Below are 23,484 nucleotides of genomic sequence, written 5' to 3'. Positions count from 1 at the left end.
GAAGTTTTAAATATAAGAAGCAGCTAGGAGTAATGTGTGAGAAAGTGTAGACACAAGGTAGTTATCCTGGAGTATGTTTTCTTTTAGTATATTGCTATTAAATTTCTGTATAAGTTGACAAAATGTGTATGCTTGTCCAAGAAGATGCTCCCAACAGTAGATGAAGAAAGGGTTCTGGTCCTTGTGATAAAACTTTATGTATAGTTTTATTATATACTGTCAGTTGATCCAAAGGAAGGGTACTGTTGGCTACAAGTATTATCTTAAATGTCTGATTTCTCTTATTAATATCGTGTATAGATCAATTATATTGCTACTCTTAGAACCTGCAGCACCCAAGTTGAATTCTTCAGTGGAAGGCTGCATGATATTTTGTGCTGTGGAATTGATTTATGTTTTACTTGTATTGTATGTTAACTGGGGGCCTAGAAATGACAGAGAGGCTCCGTTCCTGACACAGCTGCAGTGGCCCACAACCCCATGACAACTACCACAGTCCACTTCATCCCTCCTCCCCTCCACACACACACACACACACACACACACACACTCTCTCTCTCTCTCTCTCTCTCTCTCTCTCTCTCTCTCTCTCTCTCTCTCTCACACACACTTTCAGGGATATTGTGTGTTTTGGCCCCCAGTGGACCCCGCCAGGGAACATCTCACATCAGACGATTGTAACCCCTATGTTTGCATGGTAGAGTAATGGTGGTGTACGTGTACGTGGAGAACTTGTTTGCGCAGCAATCGCCGACATGGTGTATCTGAGGCGGAATAAGGGAAACCAGCCCGCATTCACTGCCTAAAAACCATCCACAGACTGGCTGGCTCACCGGACTTCAACACAAGTCCGCCAGGCGGATTCATGCCAGGGACCAGGCACTCCTTCCCAATCTGGAAAGCCATGTGTTAGACCACACAGCTAACCAGGCAGGCCAATGTTTTACTTACTGTTACTTCTCATTTGAACTGAACCAGTACATCTCCTTCATGGTGTGTACAATGACATATTTACTAAATGAAAATGGCATGTGTCTACTTGGACTGTGTATTTGTTAAGACTCCTTCATAGTTACACAACTAGTTACGGCTAAAAAATCATTTTTATGTGTTTACTCAGAGATACAAGTTGCACACGCGCAAAAAAAAAAAGTGAAGTCACATGATTTGGTACCTGCCATAATTGTTTACAAATTATGCTGCTCGTGATGATTTGGCAGTGGCAGACAGTACACCAGTTACCATCTGAGTTCTAAAGCCATGCACTTACATCTCAGCATTAGCTACTGACAAATGAATTCTTTAAGAAGCACCAGTTGCTGAACTATATTTACGTACATTGATCTTCTATGACAGTTTGTGCTATAGCTGTCTCATTGGCAATTTCTAGTGGGTCTATATAGATGTTCAACATTGATAATTTTGCTGTTTGAGGCTTTCTTGACGTATTCAAATAATATCCATGTAGGTTTTCTTTTTTTTTTCTCTCTGTGTTCTAAAATTGTTCTCATTTAGTTGTCTACTTATGGTTTCATTATTTTTCATCTCTGTGGTATATCAAACAGTAATTTATTTATGTATCAATAAAATACTGTTTTGCATTATTAACAACATAACTATTTTTCCCTTTCATCTCTGTGCAGGAATATTGAAGTACTCAAAGATACCTTAGAAGATATGATCAAAGGCATTGTTGAAGAATTTCTGCAACCAGAAGTTAATGGGCTCATCCCAAGGCAATAACAACATGTAATAACTGTATTGTCTTCACGTGTACAATTACAAATGTACTTGTATTTACACAAAGTTTGTACATTCATTCATTTCATTTTCTGGGTTGTTAATAATATGTTCCCTCATATTATTGAATATTGGAAGATATTTGAACAAGGGCATTTTCATGAGGAGGATACAGTGTCTCAAAACTAAGGTTCCACTGTATTCTAGCCAGCTTCTCATTTACTGTGTACTGCGAAGATTCTGAAGTTCCTGTATTTATACTTCAAATATGTAAGTTAAGAATTCGTAGTATGCAGTTCAAACATTTAGTGGAAAAAATTATTTAATTTCCAAATTTTCTTGTTTTTGTGTTGATTGTTTGTAATAATTGATGGAGTCAGGAACAAATAGTTTCCAGCATTTGACTGATTTGTGACTGGTGGCTCATACAGCTAATAACATTATTGAGAATAGGATTCCTATTAAAAATTTTGCTGATATGATGCATGGTTAGTTGCTGAAACTTTGTATCATTTGGGTCAGTAATTCCCACAAGAGACTGTTAACCTGTTGTTAATTAACTGTTAAAAACAAACTGTATTATGTTACTACTTCTTTTTTATTACTATTAAAAAATATCCACATTTTAGTTACAAGCAGTTTCTCATTCAGGGATGGTCAGACTTTCAGACAAGATGGATCAGTGTTTACAATAAAAGTTACTGAAAACTTAACCTGCACAAATTTTCATTTAAGCATTGGTGCTCAATCATATAAAACTATTACATTCCAACAATTTTAGAAAATATTTGTTTTAGTTCAAAATTAGGTGATTTCATTAGTCTTAGAATGAGGCACAATTCAGAAACTGAATCCTGCACAAATTACATGAGAACAAACAGAAATATTGTATATCTATTATAAATATTGTATATCTGTTATCACATTCTACACAAAATGATGTTATCTGAAAGTATAAATGGTTTCCTGTATCCCTCATTTTTACTGCGTACATAGTGTGAAAGTTCGTTTATTTTATAGCACAGTGCTGAGAGAGAGCACTTCCTCCATACCTGTAACTGCATTGTTTCCAGGTGTCTTTTATTTAATATTTGAATCTCAATCTTAGCAATAATTAAATAATGGTACATTTTGTTTTCTGAATACTGTATCAATGTATCAGTTCATGAAACTACTTAACATTAGTTTCTTATACAAGGGTATTGCATGGTCTCATCAGTTCTAGTCATCTTTTTCTGTGTTCTCATGTAAACTGACAGGAGGAGATTTAAAAACTGTTTATTAAAATACTTTTTTTTTTTTTTTTGCTCAATTTATTTAGAAGTTTCATGTATTGTAATCTGTACATAGATGTTTAAAAAAGTGGAATACAACCAAATATTTTACAAGGAAATAAAATTAAATTCTAACATACTTATTACTTTCAATTGCCCATCCAATTGCTTGTTGCTTAAAAGTCATCTGTAATAAAGCTGAAACACACAAGCAGTTACCTGTTATGTTTGCTTTGTGTTTAATATTTCTTTGGGAACCAACGTCTGTGCTATTTTTCCAACTGATTCTGCATGATGACAATATAATATATAATATAACATTCTCTGTGCTCAATATTAAAACTGTTCCAAAAACTTACTGTTAGTATTCTTAAGAATACAGATGTGAGCCTATAGACTAAAATGGATGCTGGACCCAAGTGACAAATTTTATTCACTGCAGACATTATAGGTAGTACAATAATATTTAACTTTCACATGTATTTGATGTGTGGATCCTGTTGTTGCTTGGTCACACTGATGTACAGATTTATTCAGTATTTTTATACATTAAAATATTTTTGTGGATAAATTTTGAAGTGGAAGATAACCTCAAATGATATTTTAAAAAGATCTGTTGCATCTTTTGATGTCAAAATAATAACCACACTCACTTTTCTCGAAATTTGTCCTAACAGGTATGTGTAAAAACTGTTCGTTTGATTTGGTTACTTGAACAAATTTCTAGCCCCTCATTCCCATTAGTGCTTGAAGCTTACAAAATATATCATTTCACATATGATACTGATTGAAGTAATAGCAGTAACATTCTTGTGACAGAAATTACTGCCTTCCTTTAAAAACTGACAACCGAGGCAGGATTTGGCAGAATAGAACATATTTGAACCATTTGTTAATTCAGTAAGAAATTGTGCTTGTCTACCATATAACTGATAGTAGTTTGTGACAAGACAATAAATTACAAATTTGATAAGCTGTACTATTCTTCAGCATTGCAATACTGAAAGGGGTGTACTCCAATTACAGATTTGATGTAGTTAATTATCCAGGCTGAAAAATGTTCCATCTCAGTCTTCGCCTGAAAAAAAAAAAAAAAAAAAAAAAAAAAGACTGCTAATATGGTAGGAAAGTCGAGGCAGAATGTACACACAAAGGTAGGCTGAAAAGTAATCCACATATGCTTGAACCTTACTGACCTGGAGAAATACACCAGATGGACGGTAACTTCCTCCTTCATATGCATGTATGCATGCATAATCTGAATGTGTTGTGCTCATCCCAGTGTCTTTTGAGCAGCGGAAGTATGGAGTTGTGTTCTAGTGCTGCATTAATGCAAGTTAAGCAGGATGCTTTTATCCATTTTTAACTGCTGTAAAAGTGACCCCTAGTGAGATACATTATCATTTAAGGGCTGTTTATGGTGGCAACGCTGTTGAATGGTGTACTGTAAATCGGGAAGAAAATTTTGTGGTTGTTAGCCTAAAAAAAGCTGTGATTGTTGATGAAATGCCCAGCAGATGTCACTGCCACAAAAAATGATGATCATCCCAAACTTGTTGACAATTTGCTTCAAAATGACCAGCAAATCACTCTAAAGTGTATCGCAAACCATACTGGAATATCCAAGGAATGTGTCCGCTTTATAGCAAAGAATTAGTATACCCTAAAATCTGAGCACGATGGGTATCACACTGTCTCATAGGCAAGAAAAAACAGCTTTGATCAGAAAGCTGCAAGCAACTTTTATAGTGCTGCTGTGATGGAGGAGACAACTTCATTTTGAATACTGTGATGGTGGATGAGTCATGGTTCTGTTATTGTGATCCAGAAGACAAAAGACAGAGCGCTGAATATCGACATCTGTCTTCTCCTCAATTGAAACATAAAAAAAACTCTTTTTGATTATGTTTTGGGATGCTCACTGAGTTTATGTGACTGATTATCTGGTACAAGGGGTAATGCTTAATTCTCCTCAGTAGATAGACTCTAGAACAACTCTGATGTTGAATTGTTGTGTCACAGGCAGGCTTGGTGCCAGTAATCGTGTGACATGACAATACTTGTCCAAACGCCTCACATGCAGCTGAGGAGGCTCAGTGAAACCTGAAGTTTGAACTATTCCATACTCTAATTACTCCCTCAGTCTTGTGCCACATAATTTTTATTTTTTGCATCTACTGCAGAGACAACTCGAGGGTAGGCATGATACCTTAGATGGTGAGGTGAAGGCAGTAGTTAAGTCTTGGATTCCAGAAAAGTCGTCAGAAGAATTTTTCAGTGACGTAATGAAAAAACATGTTACACATTCAGAGAAATGTGTTTGTCTCAACAGTGACATTGTTGAAAAATAAATATATGATTTTGAAACTTAAGAATAGTACTTTAATGTACTTTTTCCCGATATTCCTAATCGTTTTTGTTTGTGCCTTACAAGAATGTGTTTCTTACTTTTCAGACTACCCTCATGATTTATTTGTAAATGTAACAATGAACCAAATAGTAGAGGCATTGAGTCATCACCAGACTCTTAAGCAAGAGTGAAAACTTCACTAGCTTTCAGACAAATACTTTTTTTAGCTTAAGTACACCATGCACTCAATCCCCCCCCCCCCCCCTCCTCCCCGCTCTCTCTCACCCAAAAAAAGGATTCATCCAAAACCTAGTGAAGTTTCGAAGCTTATTTGTGCACCTGGTAACAACTCGATGCCTCTACTATTCAGTCAATTGTTCGTTGTACGAAACATATGTAGACAGTTACATTCACAGCACTTAAAAAGAGTATATTGCTTGTTAAATAGCTTTTAATCTTTTAAAAATATATTTCCTAAGTAAATTAAAATTTTTGTTACCTGCATAATTAAAGATTTCATTGAAGTAAGTCCACTTTGCCTTGCAATTGGTGGAGGAGATACAAAAGAGTTCCCAAATATTGCATACAGAGATTCCTCATAGAGTCTTAGAACAGGCAAAACATCTTCATAGCATACTTCACTTTTCATCGACAATCTTGCGTGCCCTTCAGACAGTGCTGTGCTGAAATTGACAGACAGAGTTTGTCAGGCTTATCTACAGGCTGCACATTGTCCAGTTGTCCAGCATAAATACGTACATTGTTTCTATTGCACCAACAGGAAGACAGTCAGGTCGTACTCTGCGACAGGCCACAAAATAACTGCATATAAGTTGTCTGGCTTCTTCTTTAAGAACTAGATTTTTTGTTGAGACAATCCGCAGAAACTGCAAATCAAGTAAACATTACTCTTTTGTCTCACCATGAATCTGTTGTTTAGAGATGATGCAGTCATTAGTTAAAATCAAACAATGGAAAATCCAGGTCGGGACTTAACAATATTGAGAAAACATGCCGAGTTGCAAGTAGACACAACAAACACACACACAGTCTTTGGCAACTCTCACCCCCCCCCCCCCCCCCCCCCCCCCAGAAAAAAGAACAGTCCACTATCAATTTCCCATACCATATCGTCACACACCCACAATCCTCCCACCACCCATCACCCACAAGAATTGTCCACAAAGAAGCGCACCCTTCATCACTCAGTATCACCACAGACTGGAACAACTGAACCATATCTTTCACAAGGACTTTGATTATCTATCATCTTGCCCAGAAATGGGGGACCTCCTATATGAGATCGTTCCCACCCCTCCTAAACCAGAGTTCCATCAGCCATCAAACCTACACAGCATCCTAATCCATCCTTATGTCACTCCCACTCACAACTCTTTGCCACAGACATCATACGCCTGTGGTATACCAAGGTGCAAGACCTGCCAAATCCACCCATCCAGCATCTCCTACTACAGTCCTGTCACAGGCTTATCCTACCCTATAAGAGCCACCTATAAAAGGAGCCATGTCATATACCAATTCTGCTGCAAACACTGCCCAGCTTTTTCTGTTTGTATGATTACCAACCAACTGTCCACCAGCATGTATGGCTGTCGTTAAAGTGTAGTCAAGAACAAGGTTGACTCACCCGGTGGTAAAACATGCTCCTGACTGCCACATGTTCAGTTTCAGTGGTTGCTTCACAGCCTGAGCCATCTAGATCCTTCCCTTCACCACTAGCTTCTCTGAACTACGCAGATGGAAGGTATCCTTACAAAATATCCATCCCTCCAATAATCATCCTGGCCTCAGTCTCAGGTCAATCATTGTCTTCACATCCACCACATTATAATTGTTATTTTAATGATCATATTAGCACACCACAATTTATTTCAATGGTCAACTATCTGGCTGTTTGTTCCGTACATAAATGTGGTGTTGCTAACTTATAAAAAAATTTAAATCTGTACAAACATAAAAGATATTCTATCATTATTGATTTAACTGGTACGATTTGATAGAGCAAGGCATTTCTTCTGGTGATTGTGTATTTGTTTTGCTCTTAAATAACTAATGACCAGCCATTCAAATAGGTACAGAGTTCTCTTGTCAAGGAAAACCAACTTCTCTCACTATATTTAATGTAACAACTACTATAAAGCAAAGAGATGAATAATTTATACAATAGTACTTACCTGACTTTTTTCAGACAGTGCTGATAATCACAGAAGATAGATTAAACAGAATAGGAAGAGGGTACGAAAAATGCGATATGTGACTGACTTGAGACCTTATAGGTGTCAATACAAATTTAGAAAAAATCGGATCTGCCTGAGAATGCACATTATCTATCTTTTGTTTTTTATTCTCTCTATTAATGTACCATGCAGTATCTTTTCCAGTTTTATTTCAACTAGAACAGATGGGAACGTAAGGCCATAAAAGGAATACAAATCTATTGTCCATGGAGTGACCTCATCAAGAAAACAATGCAAGCAGTGTACATGTATTGAAAACATTAACAGCTAATGGCCTGGAGTCTCATGCATGTCCTTATGAAGATGCTCTCTTCTTCAGGTACCACTGCTGTAATGCTGCATGTGCATGGCGGACCAGGTGACAGTGGTCGATGACTGGGCTGCCTCAGATAGTTGCAGGTCCACTGTGTGAATGCTGGTGCGTGCTAAGCTTGCCGTAGTGGTCTAATGGCCTGGTGGTAGGTGTAATAACTGGCAAGTTACTGCACTACTCCTTCGATACGAAGGGGAAAGACCAGGTGTCGCCGTCCACATGTTGTAACTGATGAGACATCGATGGCGGTGTTGGGCCTGGTAGTCAAAGTTGGAAGAAGTTCCCAATCTGTCTGATGCCTATGATGAAAGTGAGTGGTGCAAACACACCCCTGCAGTCTCTAGACCCCATGGTGCCCACTGGACTGGACCAGCGACATAGGCAGCAGACCCATCTCACCATCAGTGTCCAGGAAGCAAATCTGCAGTCAGTGGTGACTGCTGGGATAGGTGGTAACAGCCCAGCCTGCACAACCCCTGGAGTGGCAAGGACCAACAGAAAACAATGCATCAGACCGATGGCTCGAGAAGGGGCTCCTGCACCCACCCTGGGATGCAACTGGTTCTGGTGGCATGTCACAAGTTGATCTGTGGTGCAAACCATGAAGACTCGATGACCGCACTGGCTTTGTAAAACAGAAAACAGCTGAAATCCAGTGAGAGCACTGTCCATACACCCTGGCCCAGACTGGTGTGCTGGGTGTGAATGGCAATGAATCTGGTAATGTGTGGGTGGTTGAGCAGTGTCTGCGGCTGATCGCTTGCAGGAGATTCATTCTGTGAAAGCTTAAAAAAATGTGAGAGCCTCCTTAGCTGGAAAATCTTCTATGTACTTGCGCATCTGCATCTTAAATGTTTGGACGAGGCATTCTAGTTTATTGTTTTTCTACCAATGGAAGGGAGGCACCTTGATTTGGTGAATGCCATTGTGTGTACCAGAGTCCTTTAAAGATTGCACAATAAACTGAGGCCCATTGTCCAAAACCAGGGTGCAGGATAAGCCTTCTACAGAGAATATTTTCGTCAGGACCTTGACAGTCATGTCTACTGTCACAGACTGACAATGAATGACATAAGGAAAACTAGAAAAAACATCAGTTGCCAACAACCAGAAACTGATTATAAAAGAACCAGCAAAATCAATTTTGACTCTTTTTCCCAAGGCTGTGCAAGGACTGACCACGGTCAAAAAACATAGTGTGGTGCCGGCTGCTGACAAGAACACTTGCGGCAGGCCGTGACAAGTTCCACCTCCTGTTCGATACTCGACCATAACGCATGGTGATGTGCCAACACTTTTTGTGTGAGAGATACCCCAGTGACCCTGTTGTAAAATGGAGGACCTCTCACTGCCAAGCCACTGGATACCCAATTTGGGAAGTGAACCTTTCCATTAAAGACTGGAGCATTTTTGTTGTGCCTTCATGGTTAGTAAGCTTGATTATTCCAAGGATTGTATAAAGAATTTCAACAAAGTACAGCATACAGTTCGTTGGTGACAGCTGTTTGAATTATTCAGTGTGTCAGCTGCCACTGAAAATGGAGAAAACAAAGTTTTGTGGTGTTATTAAATATTTTCATTTGAAGCACGTGACTGTTACGCAAATCAAAACACATTAGCTGTCCAATTTATGTTACCACAAAGGAAACGATTGACAAAATCCATTGTATGGTCATGTAAGCCCACAGAATAAAAATACGTGAGATTGCTGGGACTGTAGGCATCTCAACTGAGTGAAAGCATAATGTCTTGCTTGGAGGATTGACTATGAAGAAGCTGTGTGTAAGGTGGGTGTCGTGATTGCTCCCAGTCACCCAAAAGTTCATCCAGAACAACATTTCAACGTAATGTTGGGTGATGTCCAGTCACAATCTGCAAGACTTTTTGTGCCAGTTCGTGACCGTTACGACTGTACTGGGCACTACGCACTGTCTCTTGAATAATTAGCTCTAGACCCCACGTGCTATAGCACAAAAAAATATATATTTGTTACACTCAGCTTAATTGAGCAGCCCAGAGATGTGGCTGGTCTAAATGTTTGGCTACGTTTCTCATCGTAGGGGTGCCAGCTCACACCTGTTGTAAACTCAATTTTTAAGTTGAAATAAAATAGAACAAAACAATGCCGGCAGGTATTGTGGTGAAACTTAAAATATTGAGTCACTCATGTTGATTTGTAATTTGAAAAAGTAGTTTATTTGTCTTCAATATATTTAATAAACACTTAAAATGCTGTCTGAGGGGATTTTACATAAAGGCAGCCATTAATAACTGACGCTACAACACTTCTCTAGAAAATTCCTATGTTATGATCACAGCACTCTACAGTCTGTTCTCAAAATACACTGTTGTCTGCTGTCCTAAACCACTATATTGCACTCCACTCAATCGTTTTTGAACGTTGCTACATACATACTAGTCCCTGAACGTGGCTACCAACCCACTACTACCCCAGACGTGCCGCATCGCTCAGAACCAACTGCCCTCATAGATCACCCTATGCACCCTTCAAATGACTGCGTAACTCAAAACAATGTGTGACAAAGGTTATGAATATTCTAAAACTAAACACAAAAACACATATGATATATAGAAAAATATGGAAATTTTCAGGACAATAACAATTTAAAGTCAATTTTTTGTATCTGCCACCAATTTTTCACAAATAATGTTCTTGTGGCATGATTTTGCTTTCTCCAGATTTTTAATGCTAAACATAAATAAGCAAATAAAAATACATACTTAATTACTTATCTACTCTTTAAACTTTAGAATGCTGCCTCTAGTTTTGTCTCTTCAAATTTATTTGTTACCAAAAACAGAATTTCTCTCAGTCAAATCCTATACTCGGACGTCTCATTCAAAAATGGTACATGTTTTGCTAAATTGGCTGTGACTGGTCGATGCACCTCTACTAGCCGCATCTGTAGACACTTTGTTCCTATTAATCGGCCAAAGCATTGCTGTGATATGAGCTTTTGAACTTTAATAAATTTACAGTTTTGAAGATGACAATAACTTTTAAACTATTACATATTTTTGTGGTATGTCTAGATAACTTAGTTTTACTTATTTTTCTGTCCATGAGTGCCAACTCGCACCTCCATGTAACTCTTAGGTCTGCCCCCCTCCCTCCCTCCCCCCCCCCCCCCCCCCCTCTCTCTCTCTCTCTCTCTCTCTCTCTCTCTCTCTCTCTCTCTCTCTCTCTCTCTCTCTCTACTCACTGGCATATAAATTGCTACAAGCACACAGACATAGCCATACACTCCCACTCGGGTTTTTCCAAGGCCACATAATCACTAGCCACTCACCATGGCTCCTTAGTAACTACTAGCCATGTGCTCTGCGGTGGGAAACTGCCGCTCTGAACTCCTGCCACAGCTTGTACGCTTACACTGTTGATGACACCTGGTTCCATCATTACACACCAGAGTCAAAATGGTGGTTAAAAACAATTGACAAGATCTGGTGAAAGAGCACTGAAGAACACAAAAATCATTTTATCAGCTGGTAGGGTGACGGCCACTTTTTTTGGGATTCCCAAGGAATAATCCCCATAGATTACTTGGTAAAAGGCGGAACCATGACTGGACCCTAATAGGCTTCATTGCTGGATTGTTTGAAACTTGAATCGATTGAAAGTGGATCAAGAGTGGATCTGTCTCGCGTGTGTCTTCATCAAGATATAGCACCATTCCATACACCAGTAATAACAATGGTGAAAATGCATGAATTGGCCTTTGAATTGGTTTCTCATTCACACAGTTCTCCAGACTTAGCCCCTAGCAACTTCTTCATGTTCTCTAAACTGAAACTTTGACTTGCTACGAAGCAATTTCATCAAATGAGGAAGTGATAGTTGCAGTCAATGAGTAGTTTGTGGAGTTTGACAGAACAATTTTTTTCTAGTGAGATGAAAAAAGGTGAAGGACTGCTGGACACAGGTATATATCCCTTAAAGGAAACAATGTCAAGAAGTAAGGGTTAGTTGTCTATGAAAAAGACATTTGTTCTTACTTTTCCACCATAGTATCAAACCACACCCTCATAATTCTGAAGCAGGTCCAATATCTGCTTCTGCAGACAATTGGACTACCCGAGTTGCATCCTGCATATGACCTGCCAAAGCACCAGAACCGCCACTATGGTTGGTTGATTGGTTTAAAGGTGGGAGAAAGGACCAAACTACGAGATCATCAGTTCCTTGTTTCTAATAAAACAATGCCAAAAGTGTGAGAATAAAATGGACTAAACATATGACACAAAACGGAAAGAAAGGAAAAGTCACAAGAACGAAGGGAAGGCAACGAACACTGAAAGGAACAAAAGAGGACAAGAAAACAACAGAGAGACACTATAAACAGAAGAGAGTAAAACATGAAAGCAGATTACAATGGCTGGCCAACCACGAGAATAAAAAGGGAAAGCCAGCTATTCTGCAACACATTAAAACCTCTACCCTAAAAGCACTAGAGCGGAAGACACAGAGGGACAAAGGGCATGCGCTAAAAACTACATAGATGTATAAAACCCACCCTGACGGAAAAATGTAAACCTAAAGCTGCTGTGGAGGCATTGTTGCCCAACAGTGAATGCAGGGTGCTGGGAAAGTTAAAAGTCTGCCGCAGAGCGGCTAAAAATGGGCAGTCCAGCAAGAGGTGGACAACTGTCATTTGGGAGCCACAGTGACACTGAGGTCGGTCCTCACTATGGACTAGGTAACCCTGGCGTTAGCCATGAATGGCCAATGTGGAGCTGGCAGAGGACAACTGATTCCCTGCGAGAGGCCTGCATGGAAGACTTCCATACATTCATAGTCTCCTTAATGACATGCAGTTTGTTGTGCACACTGTCATGCCATTCCATCTCCCAAAGCTGGAAAACCCTGCAGTGTAAGACAGAACGCAGGTCAGCTTTGGAGATGCCTATCTCCAGGACCGGTTTCCGCATCACCTGTTTGGCCAGCCTGTCGGCAAGTTCGTTGCCGAGGATTCCGACGTGTCCTGGGGTCCACACGAACACCACGGAATGGCAGGACTGTTCCAGGGCATAGATGGACTCCTGAATGGATGCAACCACAGGGTGGCGAGGGTAGCACTGGTTGATACCTTGTAGGCTGCTCAATGAGTCAGAAAACGAGAAGTTACTCACCAGGGCATGAGCGGATGTACTCAAGAGCACGAGATATGACCACCATCTCTGCAGTGAAAACACTGCATCTATCTGGCAAGGAGTGCTGCTCAATAATTCCTCCATGAACATATGTGAAGCCTACGTGACCATTAGCCATTGAGCCTTCAGTGTAAACCACTTCCGAGCCCCGGAACACACCAAGAATCAAGAGGAAGTGACAGGGGAGGGTGGCGGGGTTAACGGAGTCCTTAGGGCCATGCAAAAGGTCCAGACGAAGCTGCAGCCAAGGCGTGCACCGTGGACGTGTATGTGAACGGACCACAAGCAGGGGTGGTAAAGGGAAGGACTCCAGTTTGAAGAGAAGCGACCACTCATGAACCACAATCATTAGCCCCAATGTGGGAGATGGACTGCTGCAGGAGTGAAAAGGAAATGATAATTCGGATGCTCAGAGGAACTATGAATGTGTGCTGCGTAACTGGCGAGCAGTTGGTTCAAATGGCTCTGAGCACTATGGGACTTAACATCTTGGGTCATCAGTCCCCTAAAACTTAAAACTATTTAAACCTAAGTAACCTAAGGACATCACACACATCCATGCCCGTAGCAGCCCCGCGGTTCCAGACTGCAGCGCCTAGAACCGCACGGCCACCGCGGCCGGCGGCGAGCAGTTGCGCACATCTGATCTGCAGTGGAGGAACACTAGCCTTCACCAGTCACCTGACTCGTCCTAAAAGCTCCTGTCGCTAATCGAACCCCACAGTGGTACACAGGGTTGAGTAAATGCAATGCTGAAGGCGCTGCCAAACCATAAACCTCACTCCCATAGTCAATTCGGGATTGGACAAGGGCTCTGTAGAGCTGCAGCAGCGTACAGTGATCGGCACCACCAATTGGTGTTTCTCACGCAATGGAGGGCATTGAGGTGCTGCCAGCACTTCTGCTTAAGCTGACAATGATGAGGGAGCCAAGTCAACTGAGCGTCAAGAACTAGTCCTAGGAATTGATATGTCTCCACTACAGTGAGTGGATCGTCATTAAGGTAAAGTGCGGGTTCTGGATGAATGGTACGACCCCGACAGAAGTGCATGACATGCGACTTTGCGGCTGAAAACTGGAAGCTGTAGGCTAGAGGCCATGACTGCACCTTGTGGATAGCTCCCTGGAGGTGACACTCAGCAACAACAGTATTGGAGCAGCAGTACAAAATGCAGAAGTCATCTGCATACAGGGAAGGTGAGACGGAGGGCCCAATAGCTGCTGCTAGATCGTTAATGGCCACTAAAAATAGAGACACGCTCAATACAGAGCTCTGTGGGACTCCATTCTACTGGATATGGATGGAACTGTGGGAATCACCAGCTTGGACATGGAAAGTACAGAGCGACAGGAAGTTTTGGATAAAAATTGGGAGTGGTCCCTGGAGACCCCACTCATACAATGTGGCAAGGATATGATGTCACCAAGTTGTGTCGTATGCTTTACATAAGTAAAAAAAAGGGGCATTCAGGTGTTGCTGTCTGGAAAAGGCTGTTCGGATGGCATACTCGATGGACACAAGATTAACAGTGTTAGAGCGTCCCTGGCGGAAGCCGCCCTGAGATGGAGCCAGCAAGCCACGTGACTCCAGGACCCAACCCAACAGGCGACATACCATACGTTCCAGTAGCTTACAAAGAACGTTGGTGAGGCTGATGGGCCTATAGCTATTATCCACATCAAGCAGGTTTTTACCGGGTTTGAGCACCAGAATGATGGTGTTCCTCCTGCCATTGTGATGGAAAGACGCCATCACACCAGATCCAGTTGAAGATGACGAGAAGATGTCGCTTGTAGTCAGATGAGATATGTTTAATCATCTGGCTGTGGATGCGATCAGGCCCAGGAGCTGTGTCGGGGCAATGTGCAAGGGCACTGAGGAGCTCCCACTCTGTAAATGGGGCGTTATAGGATTCACTGCAGTGTGTAGTGAATGAGATGACGTTCCCTTCCAGCTGCCGTCTGACTGTGCGAAAGGCTGGGGGTAATTCTCAGACGCAGAGGCATGAGCAAAGTGCTCGGCAATCGCGTTTGCATCGGTACATAACTCGCCATTTATGGTAACACCGGGTATAGCTGCTGGGGCCTGATACCCGAAAAGACAGTTGACCTTTGCCCAGACTTGGGATGGTGACATGTAGCACCCATTGGTGGAGACGTGTATCTCCCAACACTCCTTCTTCTGTTATTTGATAAGGTAGCGAACATGGGCACGGAGCCGTGTAAAGGCTATGAGGTGTTTCAGGTAAGGGTGCTGCTTATGCCACTGTAGAGCTCGCCGACACTCCTTAATTGCTTCAGTGACTTCCAGTGACCACCAAGGGACTGTCTTATGCCTCAGGCACCCTAAAGAGCGAGGGATCACATTTTCTGCAGCAGAAACAATTGTGCTAGTCACCTGCTCAACCACCACATTGCCGTGTGGGGGAGATTCAGAAGTGACAGCAGAGGTGAAAGTTCCCCAGTCCGCCTGGTTCAAAGCCCATCTGGGCAGGTGTCAGTGTGCCTGACACTGGGGCAGGGACAGGAAGATAGGGAAGTGGTCACTACCACACAGGTCATCATGTGCTCTCCAGTGGATGGGAGAAATCGTGGGCTGCAAATTGATAAATCAATGGCCAAGTAACTACCATGAGCCAGAATGAAATGTGTGGTGACCACAGTATTTAAGAGGCACAGGTCAAATTTTCGACATCTCTGCCTCAGCCAGTTCGCATGGTTCCACCCCACAAGGGGTTGTTGTTGTTGTTGTTGTTGTTGTTGTGGTCTTCAGTCCTGAGACAGGTTTGATGCAGCTCTCCATGCTACCCTATCCTGTGCAAGTTACTTCATCTCCCAGTACCTACTGCAACCTACATCCTTCTGAATCTGCTTAGTGTATTCATCTCTTGGTCTCCCTCTACGATTTTTACCCTCCAAGTTGCCCTCCAATGCTAAATTTGTGATCCCTTGATGCCTTAGAACATGTCCTACCAACCAACCCTTCTTCTCGTCAAGTTGTGCCACAAACTCCTCTTCTCCCCAATTCTATTCAATAACTCCTCATTAGTTATATGATCTACCCATCTAATCTTCAGCATTCTAATGTAGCACCACATTTCGAAAGCTTCTATTCTCTTCTTGTCTAAACTATTTATCGTCCATGTTTCACTTCCATACATGGCTACACTCCATACAAATAGTTTCAGAAACGACTTACTGATACTTAAATCTGTACTTGATGTTCACAAATTTCTCTTCTTCACAAATGCTTTCCTTGCCATTGCCAGTCTATATTTTACATCTTCTCTACTTTGACCATCATCAGTTATTTTGCTCCCCAAATAGCAAAACTCCTTTACTACTTTAAGTGTCTCATTTCCTAATCTAATTCCCTCAGAATCATCTGACTTAATTTGACTACATACCATTATCCTCGTTTTGCTTTTGTTGATGTTCATCTTATATCCTCCTTTCAAGACACTGTCCATTCCATTCAACGGCTCTTCCAAGTCCTTTACTGTCTCTGACAGAATTACAATGTCATCAGCGAACCTCAAAGTTTTTATTTCTTCTCCATGGATTTTAATACCTACTCCGAATTTTTCTTTTGTTTCCTTTACTGCTTGCTCAATATACAGATTGAATAACATTGGGGAGAGACTACAACCCTGTCTCACTCCCTTCCCAACCACTGCTTCCCTTTCATGCCCCTCGACTCTTATACCTGCTATCTGGTTTCGGTACAAATTGTAAACAGCCTTACGCTCCCCGTATTTTACCCCTGCCTCCTTTAGAATTTGGAAGAGAGTATTCCAGTCAACATTGTCAAAAGCTTTCTCTAAGTCTACAAATGCTAGAAACGTAGGTTAGCCTTGCCTTAATCTTTCTTCTAAGATAAGTCGTAAGGTCAGTATTGCCTCACGTGATCCAATATTTCTACGGAATCTAAACTGATCTTCTCCAAGGTTGGCTTCTACCAGTTTTTCCATTCATCTGTAAAGAATTCACGTAAGTATTTTGCAGCTGTGACTTATTAAACTGATAGTTCGGTAATTTTCACATCTGTCAACACCTGCTTTCTTTGGGATTGGAATTATTGTATTCTTCTTGTAGTCTGAGGGTATTTCGCCTGTCTCATACATCTTGCTCACCAGATAGTAGAGTTTTGTCAGGACTGGCTCTCTCAAGGCCGTCAGTAGTTCTAATGGAATGTTGTCTACTCCCGGGAACTTGTTACAGCTCAGGTCTTTAAGTGCTCTGTCAAACTCTTCACGCAGTATCATATCTCCCATTTCATCTTCATCTACATTCTCTTCCATTTCTACAATATTGTCCTCAAGTACATCGCCCTTGTATAGACCCTCTATATACTCCTTCCACCTTTCTGCCTTCCCTTCTTTGGTTAGGACTGGGTTTCCATCTGAGCTCTTGATAATCATACAAGTGGTTCTCTTTTCTCCAAAGGTCTCTTTAATTTTCCTGTAGGCAGTATCTATCTTACCCCTAGTGAGATAAACCTTACATTTGTCCTCTAGCCATGCCCGCTTAGCCATTTTGCACTTCCTGTCGATCTCATTTTTGAGACGTTTGTATTCCTTTTTGCCTGCTTCATTTACTGCATTTTTATGTTTCCTCCTTTCATCAATTAAATTCAATATTTCTTCTGTTACCCAAGGATTTCTACTAGCCCTAATCGTTTTACCCACTTGATCCTCTGCTGCCTTCACTACTTCATCCCTCAGAGCTACCCATTCTTCTTCTACTGTACTTCTTTCCTCCACTGCTGTCAATTGTTCCCTTATACTCTTCCTGAAACACTGTACAACCTCTGGTTTAGTCAGTTTATCCAGATCCCATCTCCTTAAATTCTCACCTTTTTGCAGTTTCTTCAGTTTTAATCTACAGTTCATAACCAATAGATTGTGATCAGAGTCCACATCTGCCCCTGGAAATGTCTTACAATTTAAAACCTGGTTCCGAAATCTCTGTCTTACCATTATATAATCTATCTGATACATTTTAGTATCTCCGGGATTCTTCCATGTATACAACCTTCTTTCATGGTTCTTGAACCAAGTATTAGCTATGATTAAGTTATGCTCTGTGCAAAATTCTACCAGACGGCTTCCTCTTTCATTTCTTACCCCCAATCCATACTCACCTACTATGTATCCTTCTCTCACTTTTCCTACACTCGAATTCACTATCTTAATACTTTCTTTTATCTCATCATACATTTCATCAATTTCTTCATCATCTGCAGAGCTAGTTGGCATATGAACTTGTACTACTGTAGTAGGTGTAGGCTTCGTGTCTATCTTGGCCACAATAATGCGTTCACTATGCTGTTTGTAGTAGCTTACCTGTACCCCTATATTTTTATTCATTATTAAACCTACTCCTGCATTAGCCCTATTTGATTATGTATTTATAACCCTGTATTCACCTGACCAAAAGTCTAGTTTCTCCTGCTACCGAACTTCACTAATTCCCACTATATCTAACTTTAACCTATCCATTTCCCTTTTTAAATTTTCTAACCTAACAGGGGGTTATGGGCATTAAAATTTCCCAGAAGTAGGATAGGTTTAGGGAGTTGATCAATCAGTACAGCTAATACATTCAGGGGTATTGCACCATCTGGAGGAAGATATACATTGCAGACAGTTATTATCTGTGTCGTCCTTATTTTGATAGCGACAGCTTCAAGAGGGGTTAGAAGGGGCACATGTTCTCTACAGACCGAGTTTAGGACATAAACACAAACTCCACTTGACACTCGATTATAGTTACTACGGTTCCTGTAATATCCCTTACAGCTGCGGATGGCAGGGGATCGCATTGCCAGGAACCAAGTTTCCAGGAGGGCAATGCAGATAGCAAGTGTAAAGCTTAACAGTTGCCATAGCTCAGCCAGGCGGTGGAAAAAACCACCGCAATTCCACTGGAGGATTACATCGTGAGACTGGGAAGGCATGGAACATTCAGCGAGGCAGTGTACGCCTCAGAGTCACCTGCTGCCACTGATTTAATGCCTGGGCAGTCTATATTCATCGTGTCTGAGGGTCTGGCGAGATCTAGGTCCTCAGCGGACGCCAAAATCTCCGCCTCATCGTCAGCCGCAGAGCTTGTAGGTAGCGGTGGTGTGGCTGCCAGCGCAATTTCCTTGGTGTTACAAGTTTTCTTTTTGGATTTCTCTTACTGCTCCTTGGGTTTCCCTGGCTGGGAGGACTTCACTGGCTCAGTCTCTGGGACTGACGATGAGCGTGAAGCCCTATGACCAGCTACTTTTGGGCTCTTTAGCCACTGGCGGGTGTCATCTTTCCCGCTAGAAGAAACCTAGAGAGGGAGTGACCCAAGGGACCCCTTCCTAGCAAGAGAAGCCGAAGAAGACTTATGCTTCTCTGGCTTAGAAGTGGGGACTGACGTCCCTGGTGGTTGGGCGGCGGGGGGGGGGGGGGGGGGGGGGGGTGGTGGTCCCGAAGTAGGTGGCCCAGGGCAGGAGTAACAGGGGGGCAAATGCCCCCCACCATCAAGGGGGCAAGTGTAGTCTTACGGCTCTGAAAGATGACCTGCATTGGTGGAGCTGATGGTGCCAGAACTGTTGTAGCGGTTGCATCAGACGATGTCATATGCACAGCTCATCCTCAGACTGCAAAAGAAGGTCTCTGTGAAATATGATACCCTGGACCATATTTAAGCTCTTATCGGGCATGATGGTTACAGAAACATCCCCCAGCTTATCACAAGCAAGTAACTCCCATGACTGGGCAGAGGATGCTGGTTTGATCCAGACTGACCCAGATCTCATTTTGGACAAGCCCTCCACCTCCCAGAACGTGTACTCTAAAAAAACACCTGAGGCTTCATCATCATGAAAGATTCTCCATCAGCTCTCGAACATACAAGGTACTGGGGTGAATAAGATCCACTGCCATCCTTAGCCTGATGTTCCTTCCATGGTGTGGCCAGGGAGGGGAACAATTTGGGGTCATACTTCTGTGCGATGAATTGAGCTCGTGATTGCTTAGAGACTGTTGGTGTTTCACCAGCAAGAGATGATGGACTACACTTCATTGCATGTCACCCGCCCTGATGCCACCCACTCCGACCAGGGGTCCTTCCGATGCCCCAGGGGGATGTGCATCTACCCCTTGGCATATTTGGGGAGTTAACGGTGCAGGCATCAGCAGAGCGATCCCTGTGTGGTCAGGGGTTACAACCAACAGGGTACAATGCAGCCCCATCACAATGGACTGGCTACTTGTCTGGATATCAGATACAAAAAAGTCCATGGTCATCGTCGATGCAGAAATCGACATCACATAGTGCATGGTGGAAAACACACCCAGGAAGGTGTCCTCACCCAAGAGATGGAGGATGGGCAGGACTGCAGTGTGACGACGAGAAAGTGGGCTAAACATCTCAATGCACGATGCATCTTGTAAGGCGCCCTTCCCCAGTTGGCTTGCTCTTCAGAAAATTTTGAAGAATGGAGGTCAAACCCTACAGGGGACCATCAAATAAAGGCTGAAACATGTGAAACTCCTGTTAGTCACCTCATATGGCAGGCAGGAATACCTTGGGCCTATTCTAATCCCTGGACCTGCAGGGGGGGTCCGCCACCATGCACAGTCAACATGGAAACTGGCGATGGAGAAGCCACCAACTGTGTGCATTGCCTTCGTATCCTGCTTGTTGAATGAAGGGGTTAGGTCCCATGGGAGTCCACATTCGCATGTCTTGATGTGGGGTGCATATGAGAGCCCAAAGCTGAAGATGATGAGCAGCTTTATCAGGTAAGGATGCCAGTGGGCTGAACAGTGAAAACAAGGGCTTTATGGTCAGTGATGAAATTTTGTAGTACACAAGAACACATGAAATTTTTTAAGGCATAGAAAATAGCAAGAGTTTCTTTTTTAACCTGTGAATAAAGTTGCTGAGCTTAGATGAATGTTTTCAGTGCAAAGGCAATAATAGGCTGCTCAGAGTCAATCTGAATGGCAATGAGCCAGGATCAAGTGCTGCAAGACACGGTGTGAAACAGAGACTATACTTAAGCCCATGAGCTGTAGACCAAACAAAAGAAGCACACTTCCAAAGCAACACGTGCAAGCAGAGGGTGATAGCAGCTGCTCTTGGAAGAAACATGCAATAGTATGCCACTTTGCCAAGGAATGCCCGAAGTTCTCATAGATTAGATGGTCAGGAAAACGCAGTAATGAGGGTAACAAGCTGTTCCATGGGGCACACGACCTGCCAGGAAATTTCTTGATCAAAATAAACAATGGAAGTCTGGAAAAAGTTAAGACTTGGTGAGATGACATTTGAGGCCTGCTGGCTGTAGAACAGTACACAAAGAACGGAAGTTGTGTAGGTGATCCTGTGTGGTAGTACCTGTCACAATGATAACGTAAAGATAACTGATGCAATTAGGGTAAATTGCTGTGTTGGAAGGTAGCAGGTGCACTAGCGACCCCAAGCATTAGCTATTGATACTGATAGAGGCTGAAAGGTTTATTAACAATAAGCAGCTGTATGAAGATGGTATCTATTCCTGAAAGAACAGATACCATTGATAACCCGTCAGGGCACACATTTTCAGCTGTGCCCATTATTGTATATCAACAACACCTGTCGGTAGCTGAGGGTTTCAATTTAATTATCATTTCATTCTAAAGAAGCTGCATGGTCATCAATGGTATCGTTCTTTTGGGAACAGATACCATCTTCATATAGTTTAAGGCTACCCAGCCATTGACCTTCTGTGCGAAAGCACACACTTTGCCCAAACTCTTATGGGATTCTTCAGCTTAGATGGTGCAAGTAATGAGTGATTGGGCAAATACCTATTAGGAGTACTACAAATGTAGCAAGTTGTGGACAATTGGGAATGTGGGTCTCGCAGGAGGCATGCAACGGATACGTTCCTGCAGTCGCACTATCCTCTGTGCCCTCAGTGGCTCAGATAGGTAGAGTGTCTGCCATGTAAGCAGGAGAACACAGGTGAGTCCCGGTCGGGACACACATTTTCAGCTGTCCCCATTGTTGTATATCGACACCTGTCAGCTGCTGAGGGTTTCGATTTAATTACCATTTTGTAAGCAACTGTTCGGATGCTTTGTCCAACAGAATTTTAAGGTAGGCTTTCGCCAAATTGATTTTTGAAAAGAATAAACTCAGTCAGTTTTTTGAGCAGCTCCTGCAGGCAAGAAGGGGTAAGTATCTGTGGCAGGTGTGCATTACAAGTGACCTTGAAGTCACCATAGAGTTGAAGCTGACCAGACAGCATTGTGACAGTCGCTAAGGGTACAGCCCATTCAATTGAAGAAATCAATCTAATCACTCTGAATGTTGTTATGCGATCCAGCTCCATCTTAACCTGGTCTTGTAAAGCTACCGACCGTGCCCAAAGAAAAAAAAAAAAAAAAAGCAATGGCAAGCAAAGGGTTTGAGTGCAATATGTGCTGCGAAATTGTTTGCACAATCTAAATCGTTCAAATGGTTCTGAGCACTATGGGACCTAACATCTGAGGTCATCTGTCCCCTAGAACTTAGAACTACTTAAACCTAACTAACCTAAGGACATCACACACATCCATGCCTGTTGCAGGATTCGAACCTGCGACTGTAACGGTCGCACGGTTCCAGACTCAAGTGCCTAGAACCACTCAGCCACAACGGCCGGCTGCACAATCTAACCCTGGAGTGAAAACATCTGAAAAATCATAAATGATACGGAACTTGATTGTATATTAGATGCAATACATCCACAATAGAACAATCAAAATTAATAAAGACATGTAGCCCAAACAAATTTTCAGTTCTTGCATCGTTCACCACCAAGTACTTAACGGAACATGCAACTGAATTGTAAACTATGTTGCTGTGAATTGACCAAGAACAGGAATCTGCTGTTATTGCTTATAAATTGGTGCTCAACAAGTGCCACAGGTGGAGACCCATGTCTGGTGTATGTCTATGAGTTGAGTAGGGTCATAGTAGCCCATATATCGACTTGTAAGATTAATGGCTGATCCATCACCCACACTTCAATGAAAAGTTTGTTCCGGCCTCCAGATGACAGCAAACACAACAATGAAACAGTATGAATATCGATGTCCATTGAGGGTAAGAGATCAATATACTGTTGCAATGATGGCTCTACATAAGGCTCCTAATACCATACTCTTACAACTGAAGCCATGAAGTTCGGCAGCTCAAGTGCAATACAACTGCTGCAGCTGTTTGTTATATTGGTAGAATTCCATGTGTGCAGTGATCATATGCATATGCTTGCGATGATAGCACGACAGCAAACTAAACATATCTTGAAAAGAGCACAATGCTGGTTCCTGCAGAGGAACTAACTGTTACATAAGTGTTACAAATGAG

At 42.2% G+C, this 23,484-nt stretch overlaps 2 protein-coding genes across 2 annotated transcripts in view; one reads left to right on the top strand and one right to left on the bottom strand.

The window, feature by feature from the left end:
* LOC126278986 (phosphopentomutase) overlaps positions 1-2,453 on the top strand; it is a 140,423-nt gene extending 137,970 nt beyond the window's left edge. The window contains exon 11 of the mRNA XM_049979289.1: positions 1,644-2,453. Coding sequence (XP_049835246.1) covers positions 1,644-1,743 — 100 coding nt within the window. The 3' untranslated portion in view covers positions 1,744-2,453. The remainder of the gene's footprint in view (positions 1-1,643) is intronic.
* Positions 2,454-3,023: 570 nt separating this feature from the next.
* The window catches only part of LOC126278988 (minichromosome maintenance domain-containing protein 2-like), a 247,361-nt gene continuing 226,900 nt past the window's right edge, over positions 3,024-23,484 (bottom strand). Inside the window, exons 7-9 of the mRNA XM_049979294.1 lie at positions 6,124-6,251; positions 5,864-6,047; positions 3,024-4,092 (exon numbers count right to left, since the gene is read on the bottom strand). Of these exons, the coding sequence (XP_049835251.1) occupies positions 3,994-4,092; positions 5,864-6,047; positions 6,124-6,251 (411 nt within the window). The 3' untranslated portion in view covers positions 3,024-3,993. The remainder of the gene's footprint in view (positions 4,093-5,863; positions 6,048-6,123; positions 6,252-23,484) is intronic.

This window comes from Schistocerca gregaria, chromosome 6, assembly GCF_023897955.1.
Source record: "Schistocerca gregaria isolate iqSchGreg1 chromosome 6, iqSchGreg1.2, whole genome shotgun sequence".
NCBI lineage: Eukaryota > Metazoa > Arthropoda > Insecta > Orthoptera > Acrididae > Schistocerca > Schistocerca gregaria.
Note: the sequence above shows the minus strand (reverse complement) of the source record. Positions and strands in the feature narration are given on the sequence as shown.